We start from the raw sequence: 24,013 nt of genomic DNA, 5'->3' as shown, positions 1-24,013 counted from the left end.
TATAAAGGCTTAACAAAAAGGAATGACACATACTTAATTTTGTATGTCTAGTGAAGAATTTGGTTCTTTGGGAATTGCACAGGAATATGTTGGGCAAGTAGGAACAAGAGATCTTATATTTTGAATACACTGCTACAGCATAATTATCTGAAAACTCAATAAAAATCTTAATTAGGAAAAAAACACCTGTTGAACACTCCTTCTCCCCAGGAAAACAAGTCTAAATAATTCTTGCAAACTGCAGAAAATAGACTAAAGAATGTTGGATAGTATGGCATCTCCAGAAAGTAAAACAAAAAACCAAACCTGATCACACTTGAATTGTATATCCTTATCAACTCACTAGCAACTTGCTAAATATACACACCTCTTAACCATTTAGACTTACGAGAATAATCTCCACACTGTATGTTTAAATACAGGCCAATCCCTTTTGTATCATTTTTTTCTTGGTAACATACCAAGCAAACACTAATCAGCACACTGCTAGCAACCTTTATCAAGCATTATCAGCAAATTTACAGGATAAGCTTCCCCACCCCACCATTTGAGCTTCCATGTCCATAATGTATTACATCATCAACTACCTGCCATGTCCATTGCCTTTTCTGGGTGTGGGGAAGCGGCATCAACTCAAGCCCCAGTAAAGCCGGTATACTGTTCTTTGTTGTTTATGAGCCTTGCCTTGCTGAAGGCAAATGCTGAAGCTACTAGTGCTGCTGACTGCCCAGTGGCTTTTGTGTGCAGCTTTCAGCTCTTGTCCATCAACTTGAATGGCTCCATTCATGCCTATTCAGACACTGTCACTATCTAAGCCAACTAGATACAATCTATTGGGAGAGCCCTTGCCCAGCAAATGGAAATCCCACCAGTCAAGACTGCCTTCAGAAGTCCTTGATTGTTCCTCTGTCTCCAGTTTCTGTTAGATAAACTAAAAGGGATGTGACAGGGAATGAACATGAGGAAGCCCAATCTGTTTACAAGCCGTGTAATGGCACTTTAAGAATGTCATGTCAAAAAACCAATAATACATTTTAAAAAATAATTTCAGTCTAAAGTCTGACAGCGGTGTGTGCTTGACATTGGTCTAACTTAACCATCTGTACTAGAATACATTGAAGCATTACAATTACTCCTTTGTTCTACTGAAATTGTGGTTACTTGTTGTCCTTCATACCCCACTTCTTCCCCATAAATGTTTAGATATAATGCAAATACTGTATAAACCCAATTTTAATTGGTTTATTTGGAAGTCAGAAAGTTTTAAAAGACTTGGGTTCTAGGATTCTCATTTGCCTAAACAGAATAGTGAAACATTTTTATCCATGTAGACAGAAACATTTCTTAGATCAGAAACTCCCTGTGAACCAGTCCATCAACTTGTTTTCATTTTGTTGTGCCATCCTCAACAATTATGTATTTTCCTTCTCCGACCTATTCTTCTGAATGACAGCTGTGGTTTCATTGGGTGGTCTTAAAAACAACAGCAGAAATCCATTTTAAAAATCCCCATGCTTTTCTATTGAAAAATTAAAAAGTAGCATGGGTCTCTTTTCCTCAACATTCTATAATAAGAACAAATGTGAGTAATCTGGAAAACAACTAGCATTTCAAGCACTGCTGTGGATTTGCAGTTCTGAATGGATTTGTGGATCTTCTCTAGGAAGACCATACTGAAGGATTTCCACATTTCCTGAGGGGCTGGAGAGATTAGTCTCTTTCCATACACTTGCTTTAGGATACTTCAGAACAATGATAAATGGTTTTTCTGAGTCCCAAAATGCATCAATTGTTCCTCTTTCCTTGCTACCACAGTTAAGTCCAGGAGGAAAGCAATAGTTTCGTGAAATAATTAAAAACAGCTGCACACCACACCATATACACATCACCCCTTTAATGAGGCCCCTTAAAGTGAGGTACTACAAAGGGCAGCCTGAAGCATTTTGTGGCTTTAAGTTGAAATTGAATTGGGGGGAAAGAATCTTGTAGGTCTTGTTTAGCCAAAAACTCAAGTTAAATTATTAGCTGACTAAGCTGAGTAACATACAGCAAACAGCTAACATGTTGACTAGCAAGGAACACCTAAAAATATCACTACACACTTCACTATTCATCACAAATATCTGAAGTTTCCACCTGCTCTATTGCTACAAAACACCTTTTCAATGTTGCAAGACTGATCATTCAACACAGGGACAGAATATACTCTATGTACCACAACAGCCTAAAAACAATGGTTTTCTCCAGATAAGCAAACCACTCCTTTGCAAAACACTTCTGCAATAAAACCAGTTTCCTCACTTTTATGCCTCCACTTAAAAACTACTTCACAAAGAGCATGCCATCTTGATTCCTCTTAAATTCTGCTGACAGAATCCTCTTTGTGCTGTGTTATCATTTTCCCGGTTCCTTATATCTCCAAATGCCATAACTTATTGCTACATGTGATCAGCAGCCTGAAATCAAGCCTGCCCACTTTCAATTTCCCTCAGTTTTTGGTACTAATGAATGGTCATCATGAAATATTGAATCATGTCAAGCAAGACTGAATTGTTTAAATTGTTTAAATACCCCTGCTAACTTGGCAAAGAAGCACCTTTTAACGTGGTGATTCTCTTTATTTAGCAGGGGGAGAGTAACTGGCCCTATCCACCCCCAGCACAGCACCTCCAGTGACTGTTGCTGATGTCTACGTTTCTTTTAGATTGTGAGCCCTCTGGGGACAGGGATCCATCTTATTGGTTCATGGTTTATTACAGTCTATGACCAGCATCTTATTTATTTGTTTCTCTGTGTAAACCTCCCTGAGCCATTTTTGGAAGGGCGGTATAGAAATTGAATAAATGATGATGATGCAGATGATGATAATATAAGAGACTCACTGAAAATATGCAAATTGACCTGTAACCCCATGAAATGAATATACTCCCCACTGGACACTTAGGGCATCCATTTTTAACCCTGGGGAGCTTCTGAGGAGACTGGCGAGAGAGGGAGGGAGGATTAGATTTTGAAGAAGAAAAGTTTGAGAACACTGAGAGGAGATTTGCAAGAGGAAAAAGACTGAGAATTTTGGGAGACCGAGAGATAATAAATACATTGCCTACTAGTGTGCATTTCCCTGGAGGCACCGCACACTGAGGCCTTGGTTTCATTCCTCCTCATCCAGGCTGCTACACTTTAGAAGAGAACCCAAGTCCCAGACATGACTGGTAAGGAAAATGCAATGACAAACTATACTCAAGTTTATAGTGTATTACCGCAGTTAGCATGTCATTTTTGTGAGCATGAGAATTATCAAGCTCCAGTTGGTGGACAAGCTACACTATTTTAAATCCACAAACCAAGGTTTAGAGAACCAGCTTTCTATCAGATAACATGAACTTTTCAGAAGGAGCAGAAATCAACTGCCTTTTATTGACTGTTCTAGGATCAACTTATCTGAGAGTGTGTCTCCAACAGTAAACTGTGTATTCCAATTTAGGTACAAAACATTACATCAGTAGAACAATAGAGCAAGAAGACTCACAGGAAGTTAATGGACAAGAGTAAAGGGTCAGTGGAACTGGGAAAATTAAAACAAGTCTTTGTTACTGGCAAACCCTCTAGACACATTCATGCCCTAGGGCTATGCAGCACTCAAATTATTGGATCTGATCCAATGCAAGTTATTGTTGTACTATCCATCCAATATTAATGCCACCCCAGATTGAATTAGTAGATGCACTGTCATCAGGTTGGTGCATCAGCCCACAGGACATAATGGCCCATAGGACATAATGGTAAATCATCAAAATGTCTATAAATATATTATTGCCAGTCAGAATGGCATGAAACTTTCAGGCATGGTAGACCTTTCTTAGCATTGACAGTGGACCCTTGTTAAAGCTTGATGCTATTCCCATTTCATGCAGAAGTGCCACAGTTTCCAAGAAGCAGGTAACCCTTTCTTCCCCACTCCCCTTTCATATTTCTGCTTTGAACAGGTTCTTACATCCTTGCTTTACTTGGATGCTTTGTAGGGATTCAAAGTCCCCCAAGAGGTCTTCTGTCCTCCAAAGTGCAGGCCAGTATGTGCCAGAATGTTTGAGAGGAAGGCCCACCATCTTCCAATTTTTGCTTTGCTTGTATAAGACTAAGGGGAGTGAGCTGAAATGCAGAGGCTGGCAGGCAGAAGTCTGCTTGTGGTGTACTATATTGCAGTGGAGTGAGATGTGCGCACCATAGGCAAAGCACTGACACGGGAGTTGACAGAGGCGGAGTGTGGAGCAACTGCAGTAAGATACATCATAGCTAGTGGAGCCATCATAGCTAGAAGCAGGAATAAGTCCCCGAGATGCAAGATCAGACTGCAGGGACTTGGCTGAATGCCGAGGGTGGCAGGGAAAGCAGGGCCCTGGTGGTATGGTGGTGGAGATGGAGGAACAGCAATTCTGCCAAGGCACAGTTCACTTGCGGGAGCAGCAGCAAGTTCCATAGCAGGGTCAGCATGCAGGGACTCACTGATAGGTAGGACATTGGTGGTATAGTGGAGGAGGAGCAGGAGGAGACAAGCAGAGCATGAGCATCTCTCACACACACGGAATAAGACACAGATCTTCTATGGAAAGTGTGTGGCTGTGTGTACGCACAATGTATACTAGTTCAAAGTGTCACAGCAACACACAGAAACACTCTCAATAACATTTTTTTCCAGTTTTACCTTAAAGGGGAGGGATAAATAAAGACAAGAAGAATGAAAAATAAAAAATAAAAAAGGAGGGGGGGATGAAATCAGGAATATGCAAGCATACAAATTGGAAGCAAATGAACAGATCTAAAACAAACAAATAACTGGCTGAAAACAAAACTGGAATCGGGCGGACGGAGGTTTAAAATCAAAAGGCTAAGAGCCAACACAAGAAGGAAAGCTTTAAAAACTCAGACTAGAATCAACCTCTCTGCAAAACACCTTCCAAACATTCCTCTAAAGAACAACTAGCAGAAGTGCAGACATTTGCATTAGAGATTCTAGAACACATTTTCTACATCCCTCCCCCAAAGCAGAAGTGCAGACATTTGCATTAGAGATTCTAGAACACATTTTCTACATCCCTCCCCCAAAGCACTGTTTTCGGAAAGGAACAGAGATGCAGATGTACCAATTGCAGCATCCTTTCAGCAGCTGCAAGCCTGAGGAGGCACTAGAGTTGTCACTTACATAACTGCTCTCCTCTTCCACCTCAGCATTTTACACATATGGAAGATCACCAGATTGAAAGGAAAACAAGTTTTGGAAGATAAGCAACAGAGAACACCAGTCATCCAATCACTGGATACAATGCAATACAATATTTTCCATATTGTATTGGACAGTACAAATATTAGCAAATTTGCATCGAAAACAATGATGGTGGCTTTATTGAATCGGATACGAATATTGTTCCAATTCTATGCACAGTGCTATCATACTCTAGTATCAGTGTTAGCATCCACTGATTTAATATTTAAAGTTTATAACCATGAGATTTAAGAAACTTGCTTTAAAAGAAGCAGAAGGTGAGATACTGAAAATACACTGGAAGCTGCTCTAAAGGCTATAGATTTTTTTTTTCCAGCCCCCCAAAATTGTGACAGAAACTGGTATTGTTTTTTTGGAATCACTCTGAATATGTTGATAAATATTTATTATTATTTATATTTTTCTTCATCCTAGGACTCCAGGGCCACACATTTTAAGAAGGATGTTGATAAACTGAATCAGGTTCAGAGGAGGGCAATGAAGATAGTGAAGGGTCACGTGACCAAATTCTACAAGGAATGGTTGGTATGTTTAGCCTGGAGAAGAGAAGATTAAGGGGTGGGCGAGATGATAGCCACCTTCAAATCTGAAAGCTTATCTCAGATAGGAGGAGGAGTAGACTTATTTTCTGTTTCTCCTGGGGGCAAGACTAGAACCAATTTTTTTATTTCTACTTGTTATTATTTATTTACGATCTTAGATCAAACATCAATATACACAGAATATGCACAGTAAAAAGAGAAAACAATAATGGAAACAAAGTCTAAAATGTCATCAAATATATAAAATCAGGAATCTTTGACAGTAACAGATTGCTGTGCTCTAGCTTCTCTTAGTTTGGTCAATCTATAACAAAATTTAGCAACCGCCAGGGATATTGTTGGGTCCCTGTCTTCTAATAAGCATATAAGAATTGTCTCCACTGAGTGGCTTTGGAGATCTTTCAGATACTGAGATAAAAATAAATCTCTTTCATCAGTATAAAGTGGACAATGCAAATTTTTTAAATGTGATTTTTTAAAAAAAAATTATTTGATTTCTATACCGCCCTTCCAGAAATGGGTCAGGGTGGTTTACATTTAAAAATTTACATTTATATCCCGCTCTTCCTCCGAGGAGCCCAGAGTGGTGTACATGGTTATCTTTATCCTCACAACAACCCTGTGAGATAGGTTAGGCTGAGAGATACATGACTGGCCCAGAGCCAAACAACCCCCTAAGTGTGCTGTTCAACCGTCTGCCTGGTGCAGTGGTAGGTTGTCATTCACTGGAAGTTTTCACACACAGGCTGGACAGCAATCTGCCAGAGATTCTGTAGAAGTTTCCTGCAGTGAGCAATGGTTTGGACTCCAGGTCCAAAGGCCTTCCAGGTCCCTTCCAACTCTTAACATTCTGTGCTGTTTTAATAAATATTTGTATTGCCCTAGCTATTTTATGCAGCCTGCTGTTCTGGAACAGATTTGTTCAAGAATCCATTTGCCAGCTAGGGGATAAACTTTAAGGACTGACTGTGGCATTCTATTTGTCTTAGGGTATCAGTGTCTTTGCAGAGTTACAGAACCAATTTCCAGCCTACTCAATCTCTTTGCAAAAAATGCGGCACAACTCTCTCAAAATAAAAGGCTGAATAAAAGCACATCATTACCCTCTCCAGAAAACTGGCAATGCTGCACTTGATCACGGGCAAAAAGCACTCAGAAGAAAGAGGTGTGTGCCTCTAGGAATGCACACTCTGGATTAGTTACTCCAACTGCTATGCATTCTAGTCTCAACCTGTTCCATGGAGAGCCAGATCTATATTGTTCTCAACTTAAGATAACAACAGGTGATGCCCATGTTATTCATCATTTGGCAGAGCCATGTTCTTATTCAGAGAGAATATTCTATGAACCTGACTACTGCAAGATAAGCAGGCTAATCTACTTTGGTTGTGTGAGAACAAGAGAAAATACCCGAACAATGGGAAAGGATTTGGAGAGAATGCTACCTAGGTGTGTGAGTAATACTATATTTCCATACACCAAAACACCTGGCTCCTAAGCACCACACACCAATCCTTTCTCAGCAAGAAATGCTATTTTCAAATAGAATCTCCAAAGGAGTGTTTCTACCAAGCTCTTCAGTCTTATAAAAGCACCATGGCAATCATACCTAGCAGCAACAATGTCAGGATTTGTAAAACTTTGAAATGAACCCCAATATGCTTTCCAAAGGCTATTCAAGCTAGAAACTGGCTTTTAAACAACCACCTCTCTGGTCACCTGTGGTGGGTGAAAATCACCCCCAAGTTAATAGAAAACCTTTTTAAGCTGTAAGGTTGCAGATTTTTAGTTTAGGAGCCTTTTTAGAAAAAAAGACAACTGTGGGGAGACATGGTAGAAGTCTATAAAATAATGCATGGTGTAGAGAAGGTTGACAGAGAGAAATGTTTCTCCCTCTCGCCTAACACTAGAACCAGGGGTCATCCCATGAAACTGATTGCCAAGAAATTTAGGACCAACAAAAGGAAGCACCTTTTCATACAACATATAATGGAATTCCCTGCCACAAGATGTGGTGACAGCCAACAGCCTGGATGGCTTTGAGAGGATTTTAGATAAAATAATGGAAGACAAGTCTATCAGTGGTTACTAGTCTGAGGGCTAAAGGGCACCTCCAGCCTCAGAGGCAAGATGCCTCTAAATACCAGTTGCAGGGGAGCAACAGCAAGAGAGAGGGCATGTTCTCACCTCTTGCCTGTGGGCTTAGCAAAGGCATCTGGTGGGCCACTGTATGAAGCAGGATGCTGGACTAGATGGGCCTTGGTATCCAGCAGGGCTGTTCTTCACAGATGGCAAACATAGGTGCATGTGGATACACAAGTTACTAAAAATGTCTGTGGGCCTATTTTGCAATGTTTTACATTTACACAGCTCATTTGGTTGCTCTTTGATTCCAGAACTTGGAGTGCCGTAACAGCAGCCAGGGTCTCCCTGACTCCTCTTTCCTGCTTCAAAAGCAGGAGACGAAGGTGTGGAGTACGCCCATTCCTCTGACACTCATCTGGACACCCCAGAGGCCATGATCAAGAATTAGCCAAGGGACCACCAACCACCACTTCTGGAGCAGAGAAAGGAAGCCGAAACATGCGCATGCAGCTGTTGCTCAGTTAAAACATCTTGGATGCCATGGTCTAGCAGCAGGCCCACCCCCAATCCCCGCAAATCCCACTCCCAATCCCCACAAATCCCTTTCCTGCTTTTGAGCAGGAAAGGGAGGCAAAACAATTGCCTGTTTGGCCCTGCATGGCTAACAGGCTCCAGGTGCCTTTGCAACACAATGGTCAAACAATCCTCATCCTTCCTCCCAATCTGGGTGCTGGGAACGGGGTAGGGATTGCAGTGTAACTGCTGGGGTGATCTCTGCTCAGCTTTCCAGGTCCAAGGTCGGGAGTTGTCATGCTCATCAGATGGTAACAGCTGACTCACCACGGTGCGCATAGCGAGTGAGAATGTGGAAATCCAATTATATCCATTATGGCACTTGACTATTCTTGAGGTGTCCAGTTGGTGAGGCAAAATATGCTTCCGGCCCTTAGGCTACCTTTGGGAGAATGATGTTCCGCTCCTCAAGGATAGGCAATGCTTATCTCTGTCCTACATGCTATCACAGTTGTCTCATCAATAAAATGATTATGGACACAGTAGGAAGAGAAGTCTCTAATATGGGGGAAGCAAATGGGAAGAAATTTATTTTTGATGGAAGATGGTTTACTAGAAAGATAGGAAAGAGCTGGATTAAGACAGATTCATGGATTATTCAGCCATTTGGCGGGGGGAGGATGAACAGAAGCTAAGGGCTGCTGTTTTGGCATTATAGGGAAGAGAACTAGGAAACAGGCATGAATGAACATAGATTGGGTTGTTTTCATTTTTATATTGATTATATAAAAATCCAATTTTCCTCTTTCTCTGCATTTCTCCTTTTCTATTGCACCATGCCCTGTTTTGAGGCCTTTGGGAACAGGAACCTAACTATGCACATAGTTGCTATTAGCTTGGTTGTACTAAAATGGGAACACCCAAAGACCTCAAGAATGGGAATGGATGAACAAGCAGATGGACAGATATTGCATAATTAGTTCTTTTAAAATCTGTTTTCTGTTATAAGATAATTATGAAAGAAAATGCTCCATAATTTTCAAGAGTTCTAGGCCCTGACATTGTTTTCCAAGAGTTTGCCTCTAAGGATCTCGTGCCAAAAATAAAGGGAAAGCCTTGGCTAATACACCTTGGCTGGCAAAAGCAAGCATTCCAGTCTAACTACTACTAAATAGAGACTTTGGAATTGGTCCTTGCTAAATTCCATAGCCTGCTTAAAGGAGACAACACAAACAGAGATCAGCTTACTTTAAAAACTGAAAGAGCAAATTTAGCCATAAGGGGGAAGGGAGGTATATTTTCAAGCTGAAGAAGGATACTTGCTGTTTAATAAATAAAGCCCAAAGCAGACTTACAACAATGATGTGGTCTTATTAGGACATTTTCTGTTTGCAATTGTATGTTGCGATGTGCAGGAACAAGGGTCATTTAAACTACTAGTGCGTTCCCTTTTTAGCACAAACCAAGAGAAGTCCACTGCAGCAGTGGTCTCTTCTGTTATATAAAAACAGTTATGAGGCAGGAAAAGAGATAACATGAACGAACTAATCAGCTGGATACCAATGTCATTCACATCAGTTTTCAACTATCCCTCGAGGATCTGAAAGCCAGCAGGACAAGTTATAAGTGGAAGAAAAGACTGGGGACTCAGTACAAGAACAGAACAGCATGTCAAGTCAAAAATAGAAGAGCCAAAATGAGTTACATTTTAAAAGGGATGATAATAGCAAAGGGTTTTACAGCACCCTTGCAAATCAGCAACTACAAAAAAGGCTTACTAGCCCCACCCCACACATAACAGTAAAAATAATTTGAGGTACATCAGCAGGCTGAAAAAAGACATTTTCCAAATGACAAAATCTCCCCTATTGTTTGCCAAGAGGAAGTTCTTACTACAGGTGACAAGGCAAATGAATATCAGAAGCAAGAGGCAGACAAAATATGTGCTAGGTCCACTGGATATGTGCTAGGCTCAAGAGGAGAGACAGAGAGAAGATGAAAAGATGTCATTACTCAATATGTACTTTGTTGGCAGTAAAACTTCTCATGAATATTTAGAGGCTACAATGGAAAAACACCCGAAAAGGATTCAAAATATGATGCACCGGCACAAAATGCCAATACTGTTTTAGGCTGCAATAACAGAAGCATCATTCTGAGGACTCAGGAAGTAACAGTACCATTCTATGAGTAACACCTCAATTGGAGCGGAGTGCCCGCTGCCCTGTACTAAAGCTACACACTCTTGTTGCTGCCACTGCAACAACTTCACTTCTTTCACATAGCTACTGCTGCCGCTACTAAAATTTCATATCAGATAAATGGAGCACAGTCTAGAGCGAAACACGGAATGCTCAGCCATTGCAACAGTACTGGAGAAGAAGGAAGAGCTCTCTAACAGCCAAAAGAATGGACAGTGATAGCAGTGGAAAGAAAGGTAAACAAACTGCAGCGCAGCCAGCAACTGCCCTTAGATGAGCAACTACTTAACCGAGATGAATGGCAAATTACACTGCTGGGCAAAACGTACATCTACTAGGGATGCTTTCAGTAGATTTTCTTATGGCAGGTGGCCAAATTGTGTTCTACTGCAGTATTGTTATGGCAGCGAGCTTTTCTTGATGAATTTTATAATTTTTATGGATTATTATCCGTGGACACATATGCACATGTTTACATATTTCCTTCTTCCAACTGTATTTTTCTATGCTATGAGATGTTTTGTTTATGTCATGTTATGCTGACCTTGGGTCGTAAATGAAGAATTCTATTCTATTCTTATGGCAGGAAGTTAAATGAAATGATGCACTGGAACCCTTTCACTATAACTAAAGAATTAGGATGCACAACATGCTGACACATTCATTTTTCAGCTCTGCTACTCTCAAAGCATTTGCTGTTTTCATGTTTCTTGGCTTAACTTCTCTCTCTTGTACAGCTTTAATAATCCCACTATGCTGGGCCCAGACTTCATTCACATCCAGCCCTGTATACCACCTTGACTGACTGCCCAACCTAGCCAACGTGCCCTTTGTCAACTGAAGGTAACCCTCTCCAGATCTTAGCAGTTTGTTTTCCACACCTTTCTGGTCTCAGACTGGGCTTCTCTACTATTGAGCCCCCATGGTCCCCTCACCCCACCCAGTACATCCACGATAGTATAGCAACTGGGCTCTCCAGGGAGGCTTCAGTGGTTCTCATTCCACTTGGCAGGAAGTAAGCTTAACATGTCTGTTATTTAGGGAGCAGGATTTAGTGCTGCCCTGTTTGTCCACAGCACCTATTTCAATTATTGGATTAGTGGAAACAGTAGATTAGCACCTCGCTAGACTTGGCTGGTCAGAAAGGTGCTGACAACATCGGCCTGCACCTCCACACAGTTATGTCAATTGACTGTGTAACCATCTCCACACAATTTGAAAGCTATCTGGAGGCAGGGGGAGGAAGTTAAAGGAAACCAGCACTACAGCACCAAAATTACAACATTACAAAATTAAAAGATGCCCCCTGCTAACTGAGCAAAGAGGCAGCTTTTTAAAGTGGTGATTCTCTTTCTTGAGCAGGGGGAGAGTAACGGGCCCTATCCATGCCAGCACAGCAACCCTCCAGTGGCTGTTGCTGGGGTCTATCTTATGTTTCTTTTTTTAAAACTGTGAGCCCTTTGGGGACAGAGATCCATCTTTATTTATTTATATCAATGTTAACCGCTTTGGGGACTTTTGTTGAAAAGCAGTATACAAATATTAGTCATTTTCATATATATTTGTAGAAATCAAGAGAACCAGAAAGGGCTGATTCACTCCCTGACATCTTCTGTTGGACTTGTACGGCTACCCTATAAGAATGCATTGGTGTATAAAGCAGCAATGTACCAACTCAATGGTACCAGTCACCTAGCCATTTTAGATACTGAACAGTTTAACATTGTTTCCATTTCTTTTGCTGCTAGTAGTGGAGACACATATGCTGACATCTATGCATCCAAATCACAGTCTTTAGTTACAATGGAAGATCATTCCCAGAGCTCCCTCATTCTGCATTTATTAGGTAAGAAAGCAGCTGCAACTCATCCCAGAAAGCTTTCCCCCCCTCCAGTGCTACACAGAATTTGGGGTTTATCTCATGCCTGAAGCAGTTACAACAAGGATAAGAATGTAACAAAACAATAACTCTAAATAAGAAACAGACTTTTAACCACGCAAAGAGAGGCTTCTCTAGAGACAAAGCACTCAAAGTACTATCTAACCTTCTAAACCCATCCCCACCACAAGACATTTAAAAAAAACTGAATATATTAAAATAAAGCAATCAGAAAATTCAGCTCCTCAAAACAGAGCAAGGAACTTAAAACAAGGATCAGTGCCAAGTTTTTTTTTATTTTGTTTTGCAGTTGCTCAGAACAATCTGTCATTTGTAAAGACCTCTCTGAAGGTCCTTGATTGGCTCACGTTATTGTCAAAACTCCACAACAAACGTTGTTGCAGTCACCACACCCCACCCTGAAAAAGATTCTTAAGGTAGTAGAACTGCTCTGAAATCTTGTGGGGAGGGGGCGGGAATCCTCAGGCCTCTCTTTTTTTAATGTTTCTCCCAGACAACAGTACTGTAATCAGTACACCCTTTTACAAGGTGCACTAGTTCCATTTGGAAGTAATTGTTCACATAAACACCTAGAATGTACATATATAGACAACAAAACAAAATAGATGGTCAATTTACCCGTGTATTCCATTAATTTATTTTTCAGTAACATGCTGTGGTCAACTCCCAATTTGTCCTCAGAAAACAGGTTTTGGGTTAAACTAATCTGTGAATTCTAAGATCCGTTGATATTAATGGATCATTCTTCTATGACACTTCACTAAGTTTTATATTCTCTTCTAAAGCAAGTGCTCAATCCAAAGAGTATGGATACCTGCTTTTGCAAACTACTCAAGTTTCCAAAAACCTGTTCCGGTCATTAAAGCACTGAGAAGGGAACACCATAAAACCCTCAGGGAATGAGGTGCTTGAGAAGGACAAAGGAAGGGACTGAACAGGTGTAACCTAAAAAGAAGACCAAGGGAGTCTGCAAATGTAGTTGCCTGTTTCATGGTTACCTATAAGTTGCAAAGTAAAGAGAATAAGGTCAAAGACAGAGGCGAGGAGAAGAATGGGAGACACTTTATAGGCACTAGTGATGTGCAAGGAACCCTCTGACGGTTCAAAAGTGGGGACTATGCCACGCATGGGATTAGCGACTGGTATGCCTAAAAGAAATATACATAAAGATGGTTTTATTATTATAGCAACCAGTTTTCCCTAAATAGGTTCTTTATAATACCCAGGAGAATAATTGGAAACCTTCACTAAAGAATTTCTGTTTGCTTAGGGGAGCAATTGTGAAATTAAGAATGTCTGTGTGGCTCACTCAATATAAATGTAAGGATACTAAATAAAATCAAGTAAAGACTGATTGCCCAGAACTTTCCCAGAAGCAAGCACCGGTAGTTACTAGGCAGGACATTGTTTTTCTATGACATAAGTAGTAAATATCCATGCCCTTTGTTAAAAAAAATCTAAGTATTCATAATTTATACAATCGTTTTAGTTCAATTTGTTTTGGTCATAAGGTGTAACAAAGGTTTAATTAGTTGCAGCAAAAAGTCAGCAATCACAACCAAAGTAATGGGGGGGGGGGGGCGCTGAGACATTCCCATAAAAGTAAGATAAAATACCATTCATCCACATGGCAAATCAAGTCTGTAAGCATTAAGAAAATTCTGTTGTGCTTTGGCAACAATTTGAACTGTTTTATATACAATTTATGATCAACTGCATAATATTTATTTACAGGACTTCAAAGTGTCAATTTCTTTCCTCTGATCAGAAAATCAAACTAACACAATGGCCCAGTTCAGATGATATAAGAAGTCACAGCTTGTTAGTTCATGACCAATCAAGGAAGGAGCAGTGAGCCTATATGCTCTCTCCACTTTCCTTTCCTCCACCCCTTGTAAAGGAAAGGAAAGATTGTGCTGTCGGAGTCAGTGACCACAGAGCCCTGTGGTTTTCTTGGTAGAACACAGGAGTGGTTTACCATTACCTTCCTCCCGCGCAGTATGAGATGATGCCCTTGCCATTGTCATGGTAGTGAGCATCAGCCTCTAGCACCTTCCTATATCGCTGCTGCCCAATAGGGATGTGCACGGAACCGCAGTGGGGAGGCTCAAAAGCAGCTGGAGTGCTGCTTTAAGAGAGGGGGAGGGTGCACTTACCCCTCCCACCGCATCTCCCCACCGGTGTCCATTTTATTCCAAGCCCATCGAGGTGGCAGCATACCTCCCTGCTGCCCCGTTGTCTGGATATAACCGGAAGTCTCCGACGCGCCAGCGCGCACCGGAGACTTCTGGTCATATCCAGACAACGGGGCGGCGGGGAGGTACACTGCCGCCTCAATGGGCTTGGAATAAAACGGATGCCGGTGGGGGAGAAAGCAGTGGGAGAGGTAAGTGCACCCTCTCCCGCTCTTAAAGTTAGACACCTGCATTGTCGAACCGGCGGAACCACTGGTTCTGTGCACATCCCTACGGCCCGATATAGGTGATTACAAATATATATTTAGAAGGCACAGTCTGGGAAGCAGACCAGCAGGGATTCGAACTAACAGCCTCTTGGTCCTTAGGCAAGCTGCATCCTCGCTGCACCACCGCAGCTGGTACATGCAGTTAAATGCAAAGCTTCGTTACTTGTTAAACCAGTCTCCTGTGGCATCCAAAGTGGTGAACAGTGTTTAAGCACCCCCTACAAACTAAGATCAAACCATGATCTTTATCCATTAATAATCATGCAAATGCAATAGCTAACATATGCTACAAATATACAGTGGACTCCAGTGCCCACAAAGATGTAATGGACATCTTTACCATTTCACATTGCCATTTCTCTTTTCTATGGTTTTCTATCCCTCATTCATTGTTAGGGCTGCAAAATTAATCAGTTAAATTCATAATTTTAAGAACTTTTAATCAGCTAAAAAGACTTTCTGACTTCTTGGGCAGACTTTACAAGTTATTTTTTAATACAAATATTCCTAAAAACTGCAGATAATAGGCATCATCTTAACAGCAGCATATCCCCTTCTCTCACATACAGGCAGGAATGCCTCTTCTAGGATTGTACCTGTTATGACATATGCAAACTTCATCTAAAAACAAAGTACTGTATGCTTTTTGCTTCAGAACAATTGTATACACTCTTACACAATTTATGTTGATTTATCAAATCAATTGGCAAAAACCTCATATGATTGACTAAGATTTAGCTGACAACCTGCTTAATCACTAAGAACCTTGTTATTACTAACATTTTCTTAGCTTTATGGCATTCACCTAAAGATATTTTCCAAGCCTTCAGAGTAAACAAGAAGACGGTGATCCTTGATGAGGGAACTGATCACCGATAAGGTTTCATGGCACAACCCAGAGAAGAAGAATAGGTTCATGTTTAAGCATGATAAGGATGCAGGCAGGGAACCCTAATGGCCACAACACAATGAGCTCCCGAGGATATCGGCATTTGCAGAGTTTGAAATGGGAGTCGGGACATTCAGATTTGTGCTCAGGTGGATTCAGTTTGGTGTCATTTAAACTCCATCTATAGCTGGGTCAATTTGCTTAATCACTTCTTTAAATGTCAGTGGAGTGACACACAATATCAGCCCATTAACAGCTTTTAAAAGTCTTAAGTCTCCCCTTAAATGATAAAAGCAGTGCAAACAAGAGGAAAAAAGGATTTTGCTAGATTTGCTTCAGCCTCACAACTCTTTTATTCAAGAGCTTGCTCGTCAAACTTTACAGTCAGGAGTTAAAATGCAATCACATTTCTTTTGCATTTTCTTAAAGTCACTACAAAAATCCTTCCAGAATCAAGGCAAGGGGAAAAAATGAAAACAGCAGACTTCTTTTCTATTAAATATTCTCAAGATTATTTCTACCCTCTTCTTAAGCAAGTTTTTATAAGACCTGAAAACATTTTGATTCAACCATTTGATTTCAGGAGAACTCTACAGGGCTTGCAGCCTTCTTTTATATAAAGAAAACATTCACAGGGAGTTTGCAACCCACTAACAAAACAGTCCTATGAATGTTTACTCAGAAGTATGTCCCACTGCCTTCAGAAAGGCTTATCCACCCACCCTCGCCTGCTCAGTATGTGTGTTTAGGATTGCACGCTAAAGCACTTTTGCCAGTAAGTCCATTTTAAAAATATCGAACGCACTGCCATGGATTCATTTTGTCACTTATAAGAAATACATGATATAAAGAACCTTAAACAACTGTACTACAGCCAACAAAAAGTAGCTCTGACATTCTGAAAGTCAATTACAGGCAGTCTTCAATTAAAATTGGTGAGAAAAACATCAGGTTGCAACCTAGCTGCTCCTAGTGCCTGTGGAAGAAGTTAGACTCATGTAAAGGCAAGAGATTTTACCCCACCTTCCTTCTGCACTCTCGCCCCATCTGCTCCTGAAGACTGAGAAACCCTCTGGGGCAGGATGGCATGTGGCACAAACAGTTGCAACAGAAAATGGTGGTGACTGTGAGTGCTCAGTACAAAACATATTCTAATATTTGTACTTTTTCTGCCTTTGCTCTCTAGGAATTGTCTTAATAAAGATGCTATAAAGTGATTAAGTTATTAGTCAAAAGCCACCTAGAAAGAGCTCTTTGGAACAGTAGTGCAATTCAACATAGGGAACTTGTGTTTTTGAAGCAGCACCTAGGTGTTTAGATGCTATACAGAGCTCTTTGTTGTCCATTTTTAAATTACGTGTACTACACTGATGTACAGTGCTTAGTTTCTTGTTTTGATATTTAGTCACTCACTTTAACCATGGAAGTTACAGTTAAGGCCTGGTCCAGACACAACACTACTGATCTCTTTAATCACAGTTAACAAGTTAGGAGTGGACTGCAAACTTGCATTTATCAAGATAAGCTTTAACCTGGGTTTGCAAACCAGCTTCAAGTTCTGGGTTCAAGCTATGATTAACTGCTTTTCAAAGTTCTCAGAGCAGTTTACCGAGGGGGTGGGAGTGGGGATGAATGAATGAATGAATGAATGAATGAATGAATGAATGAATAAATAATCTCTGTCCCCAAAGGGCTCACAATAAAAAAAAAAAACACTTAAGGTAAACATCAGCAACAGCCACTGGAAGGATGCTGTCCTGGGGTTGGATAGGGACCATTGCTCTCTCGCTGCTAAATATTAAAGTAATTGCTGCTAAATATTAAAGTAATTGCCACTTTAAAAGGTGCCTCTTTGCCCAGTTAGCAGGGGTTATGCTGACAAGAGAAGGGAAGAATTCACACAGAAGAGGGGAAGGGCATGAGTTGGTCTCTCAACTATGATTAAGATATCTGCAACACTACCCATGGACCAGGCCTTAGTGTGCTGTACAGTATCTGTATTTACAGTAGCTCTCACTGATCCTAGGAGGACTGAAGCTCCATTATTCGAAACACTTCTTCTGAAACCCTTCTCCAAATATGCAGACCACAGCATCCTGTTGGACACAGGTACCAATCCCTCTACAGGAGTGGAACCATAAATCTTAATTCCAAGTAATACAATAGTCAGTTTTGACTAAACCTTTTCTCTCCCCACCCCCATGAAGTTGAAAGAAATGCCAAAACCAGCACATACTGTTATACCAACACAACTCTGTGAGTGCTGTATACCAGCCATATGACAAGCCTGGGTAGTCACTTCTGGATCCTGCTTGGATACATTAAGCATCTGTGGCCATTTGCCTAGGAACAAGCATGAAGTGGTTCCAGGATTCTTTCCAACAAGGATTTAAGTACAGAAAAGTAGTCTTCAAAATTTCTTAGCTTTGGAAAACCATTTCCATATTGATTAGTCACAGAGGAATCTCTATGTAACTGCCATGGAACCTCTGCAATTTGCAGAGGATTCTGGGACGCATTCTAAGGAGGACATTCATTTTACAAAGGTCTCTTGAGCCTCACTGTCACCATGCGTTAAAACCAAGAGTGAGCCCTAGAACATACCCAACGCTCCTCTGTGAATACATAATGCAGTCAGTAGCGATGGGCATGTTATCTTTCACGGATGTTTGCCACTATTACAAATTCTCCCATTGGGAGTCTATGCTAAATGTTCAAGGACCACAAGAGTTCCTTAGAATACAATCTGAACACAATGGAGATATAATAAAGTGTGTGCATAAGTATAAAACTGTTCTGAGAGCGCATAAAATTAGCCTCTCCTTTGTTTTATTTTCAGTTCTCCTCACACAATAACCACCTTCCTCCAACTGCCTATGGATGCAGAAAAAAGTTATTTGTTGCGATTATGTCCTTTCCCAATAGAAGGTAATTTCTTAGATCCAGTAGTACAGGTAGCCCCTACATTTAGATACACATTCCCTCCCCCTCCAGAAAGGGAGCTGACAAATGGCTCACCAATAAATGAACTCCACAGAAAGTGTGAAGAAAGATAATGAAATCCTCGCATTTCCTGATCCTATCAACTCAGCAGAAGCAGCCTACACACGCCCTTTGAACAGCGAAATAGAAAAGAACAAGGGAGAAACTCCACTAAAAGAAAATTTATCTCCAATACACAGTGGTGAGGTTTCTTCAGCACTGAAGATTATTTAACTGAAAACATTATTCAGGGCATCAACTATCTCTGAACTCCCTATCTGGAAAAAGAGATATCTAGCACTCCATGTAGCAAGAGTTTCCCTCTGATTATGTTTATTATCCACATCAACTTCAAAACAGAGCTGTTCAGTAGAGCAAAAGGGAACTCCGTTTATCTCAATTTCCTTCGTGTTCTGAAGAAAACGTTCAGTCTTCCCATATCTCAAATCAAATAAAAGCACTTACTGTGCGAGCACCAGTTGGGGACAAAGCTCCATTCGGTAGGTATGGGCTTCCCAGTTCTGGTATCATCAAGAAAGGATAACTTGGATAGGGAGTTCCTTTAAAAAAACTTCCATCCTGCTGTCTTCTGATTACTAGAGAAGAAAGAAAACACCTTCTTTCAGAGAGGGTAAGGCTGCTAAGGCACAAACAAGACAGGCATACAATCTCAGTTCAAAAGGGTTGAAATACTTTTTCTGAGAACTTAGGAGAACTGCTAGAAATATAAGGCAGTGAGAAAGGAAAACATTAGTAGAATGATTCACAAACCACTTAAGCTTGCATATCACTTGCATACAATCTTTTGTAGTCAGTATAGCACTTTGTCCTGGTTCAGAAAACCATGGTCTCCCACTATGAGAATGCATCAAGGAAGTACAGGCTCATAAGACTCTCTCTTTTTTGTGTACACGTGAGGAGACTGAAAGCTTTTGCTTTCATTTTAAAAACAAATTGCAGGTCCATGTTACATACTAAGTCAGAGTTTAGTGCAGTTTTCCCACTAACTATAATTAGAACAAGATAGGATACCAAACCAAGATCAAACATTTGATCTTTGATCAAACCAAGATCAGGATGTTTAATGCACAGCTGATCTTGCCTTCCACTCCTCAAGTTCATATGTAATACAGAACTGTGATTGGCTCTTAAAGTGAAAACAAAACTTTTTCTTCTCCTCTTATGAGTAAAGGAAGAGAGGATATGGGGGAAAGGAGTGCACCAGTCTGTAGTTTTCAGATGTTCCATTACACCTGAACTGGACCATTTACTTTGAACTAAGCATCACAAAATTCACTTCCAATGGAATTTAACCAAGCAACCGCCCAGAGATGCAGGTTTTGGGCGGTATAGAAATATGTTAAATACATAAATAAAACTGAATCTGTTCATATTTTTAGGAAGTGTACATATGATCACAGTCTCAGTTCAAGTGGTTTAGACGACTTTAAGAATCTATATCAGACTTGGTAACAGCCAATTGCCTATGGCAAGTAAGCAAGGAAGGAAGCTTTACAGTTAGGCCATAAATTACTAAACACAGGTATTGTGAACAGGCAAACAACTACAGCTTTTAATAAGTTCCAGGCTGAACTTATTTAATAAGCAACATTGAATTCAATGAAGTATACATTCATATAATTATGGTTAGAAGGGTAGACTAACAGCATATACTTAAAATCACAGCACTATACTTCAAGTTAATTTGATCAGAATAACTGCCACCCCATGATTCCATACACACAGAAACACTAATGTTCATTACAAACTCAAATTCACACATAATATGTAACACAAAAAATGGGTGCGGGGGGGGGGTTGACAAGCAGGATAAGATGTAACCAACACATTTAGGTTACATATACATTTAAGAAATCCATATCCCAAATGTGTACATGTTTACTCAGAAGGAAGCCCCGTTGATGACACCAGAATTTACACCCAAGGAAGCATGCTTTGAATTGCAGACTGAAGTAGTTTGTGGATCATGACCATTTTAAAAAGGTTTCTGAAGTTATCAATTAAGTGTGAACATTAATTGGTGAGTGGCTACTTTTGCAGCTCTAAGATTTCTGATCCTGCTTTCTTTCAATGCAGTTTGACAATGGAGTCAATTATTTAGGGAGGCAGTGGGTTCTCCTTTGAAGGAAGTTTTCAAGCAGAGGCTGGATAGTCATTTGTTGAGGATGCTCTAGCTCCGAATATCCTGCACTGAGCAGCGGGTTGGACTAGATAGCTTCTAAGATCCCTCCAACTCTGTCCTCCTATTTACTTGGAATTAAGTCCCAATAAGCTTGTCCAAGCTTAAATGTCTTTAAAGTACAATCCTACACTGGGTTAGGAGCACCTAAAGTGCACTGATTTCCATGGGTTTAAGGCGGAGCTTGACATATTCCAGGCGCCAGGGAGCCATGGCACTTAGAAAGGCAACTTTAACAATTCATTATGGGGTGTCTAACAAATAAAGATCATTATTATTTTATTATTAACTGTGGTGCCTAAATATAAGATATCTGCAGGTAGGTTTAATAAAATATTTATTTGTCCTAGGCACCCTGTTTCAGTTGTATGTTACTTGTAAATGGAGTAAAAAAAAAAAGCCAATTTACCCATGCACACTCCACCATGTCCATAATTAAGTCTTGTAATTCTGTCAAGTGTCTATTGTCTAGCTCCTAAAAATGTTGGGCTAGCTCCTAAATCCAAATAAAAATTCTTAAGACCTACAAGACCATTCAACTCTTTGATTCTAGGCCGATTGACTCGGAATGAAGTCTCAATCCATTTGTCCAGGCTTAAACATAATTTCAGGCCAATCCTATTCTGAGTTGGGAGTGCTTAAAAGTGCACAGGTTTCCCAACAGACATGCTGGTGCTAGGAGCACTTAAGAGAGCACAGGTCAGGAGCACTTAGTGCATGGAAACTCTGCCTATAGATCCTGGCTTCAGTGGTTGGGGTCAAAGATTGCAGCCCTCAAGAATACTCACCTTGTGCAAGCCCCGCTGAATCAGTAGGACTTGCTTTGGGGCAAATGGAAGAGTGGCTGGAAGCACCTAAGGGCTCACGGATTTATCCAGCTGCAGTGCTGGGAAACTTGCTTCCAAGGAAGTAAGCTTGCTTACTTACAGGGTGGAAACTTATTTCCAAGGAAGCAGGCTTGCTGGAACACAGCAGGCAGCAGCAGCAACCTCAGAGGCACTGATTTCAAATGCCATCAGGCACAAACCAGACAGGCCTCCTTCTCTCTCTCTCTCTCTCTCCTCTCTGCAGTTGCCAGGAGCAGAGCCAAAAGGGGGCAGCAAAAGCAACGAAAGCAAACGAGGAGACGGGACGGCAGCAGGATCTATGGAAGCTCCTCCTCATTCCAGAAAGTGAAGGGGGAAAAGAAAAGGGGGAAGAAAGAAAGAGAAGGAAAAAACCTAGGAGTCGCCACCGGACGAAAAAGGAGGTCCCTGGGGGAAGCGCGCGCCATCGTCCCCTCCTCCTCCTCCTCCCCGCACCCACTCCCCACAGATCGCCTTGCGCCCCATTTGGGGGGCTGCCTGGGGGGTTGGGAAGGAGACAGAGACACACAAAATAAAAGCGGAATGGCTACCTTCGGCGGGGGAGTCCCGCGGCTTCTGGAAACTTTCCCGGGGCTGCTGCGACGGCCTCTCCGCCTGTGGAGGAGAGAGAAAAAAGAGAGAGGGAGACACAAAGAAGAAAGCGAGTTGGGGCGCTGGAAAGAGAGAGGGAAAGCGGCCTCCCCCCAGCCCCAAATAACGCCCCCCACACTTTGCTTTCCGCCCCCCCCCCCGCCCCCCAACTTCACCTCCGAGTCGGAGCCGGAGGCGCTGCCGCCGCCGCCGCTGCGGTTCTCGGACTCGTGGACCAGCGACGACTTGAGCTCGTCCAAGTCGCCGTGCGCCGAGCCGCGCCCCCCGGCGCTCTTGTCCTGCTCGTCGCCCTCGTCCTGGAAGGGGATGAGCTCGTCCGGGGCGCCCAGGTCGTCGCCGCCGCCGCCGGCCCCGCCGCCGCCGCCGCCCCCCGCGCCGGCCGGCTGCAGCTGCGGCATGGTGCGGCGGGGTCCCGGTGCGGCGGGGGGCCGCTCCCCGCACCCCGCCTGCCTCAGCCCCGTCCTGCCGCCGCCCGAACAAAGTTTTGACACTCTGGAGGGGGAGGCGCCGCGGGGAAGGCGCTGCGGCGGCGGCTGCTCCAGGAGGAGAGGCGGGAAAAGAAGGAGAAGAAGAAGAAGAAGAAGGACGGCGATGATGATGATGATGATAATGCTGAGGAGGAGGAGGCGGCGGCACCCCCGAGGCGCGCGAGGAAGGCTCCGGCGGCGGCCGGCGGGGTCCCCTGCCTAGCCCACCCGGGGAGGGTCGAGAATGCGAGCAAGGGGCCGGGGCGGGGGGAGGAGCTCCGGCTGCAAATTGACACCCCGAGCGGGTAATGAGGGGGGTGGGGACGCCTCTCCCTCCCTCTCCCGTCCCTTTCTCTCTCTCTCTCAGCCCCCCCCCCCCCACACACACCCCCGCCGCTGCTTTAGTGAACGGGGGTGCCGCCCCCCTCCCTCGCCACACACGCGCGCGCACCGCAGCCGCCTCCCCCGCCACCACTTTCGCCGGGGGACCCCCCAGCTCGGCTGCTTCTCCCTGGGCTCCGTCCTCCTCCCCTCCTCTTCCTCCTCCTCCTTCTCCTCCCACCAAGGGCAGACCTTTTCCCAGTCGTTCGTTCCCAAACGAGGAGGAGGAGGAGAGAGAGAGAGAGAGGAAAAACAACAACACGCACAGAGGGACACTCTCGCTCGCTCTCTTTTCCTTCCTTCCCTTTTTTCCTCCCTTTCGGGCGGCTGAAGTTGTTAAATGGAACAAACGACACTGACTGCGCGCCAGCCGCAGGAGAAGCTCCCCAAGAGGGGGCGGGGTAGGCGAAAGAGGACGCCGGAGAGGGAAACAAACCGGGACACACGCTGCGCACACACATTCTCACACGCTTCCCCATCCCCAGGGCCTTTTAAAGACTCTGGGGGTGGGCCTGGGGAAGCGGTGTGTGTGTGTGTGTGTGGGGAGAACTTCTCTTGAGGGGGCCCCCACAGAGACAGACACACACACGCACACTTTCTTCTCTTTAGCTGACACACAGTGCAGGGTTATGCACATGCATGGCAGAACGT

General features: G+C 42.6%; 1 protein-coding gene across 1 annotated transcript in view; it reads right to left on the bottom strand.

The window, feature by feature from the left end:
• Window positions 1–23,763, bottom strand: part of TCF7L1 (transcription factor 7 like 1) — a 73,976-nt gene extending 50,213 nt beyond the window's left edge. The window contains exons 1-3 of the mRNA XM_053269044.1: window positions 22,670–23,763; window positions 22,454–22,517; window positions 19,323–19,453 (exon numbers count right to left, since the gene is read on the bottom strand). Of these exons, the coding sequence (XP_053125019.1) occupies window positions 19,323–19,453; window positions 22,454–22,517; window positions 22,670–22,912 (438 nt within the window). The 5' untranslated portion in view covers window positions 22,913–23,763. The remainder of the gene's footprint in view (window positions 1–19,322; window positions 19,454–22,453; window positions 22,518–22,669) is intronic.
• Window positions 23,764–24,013: the final 250 nt, after the last annotated feature.

This window comes from Hemicordylus capensis, chromosome 8, assembly GCF_027244095.1.
Source record: "Hemicordylus capensis ecotype Gifberg chromosome 8, rHemCap1.1.pri, whole genome shotgun sequence".
NCBI classification, from domain to species: Eukaryota; Metazoa; Chordata; class Lepidosauria; order Squamata; family Cordylidae; genus Hemicordylus; species Hemicordylus capensis.
This window is presented reverse-complemented; position numbering and strand designations above follow the sequence as displayed.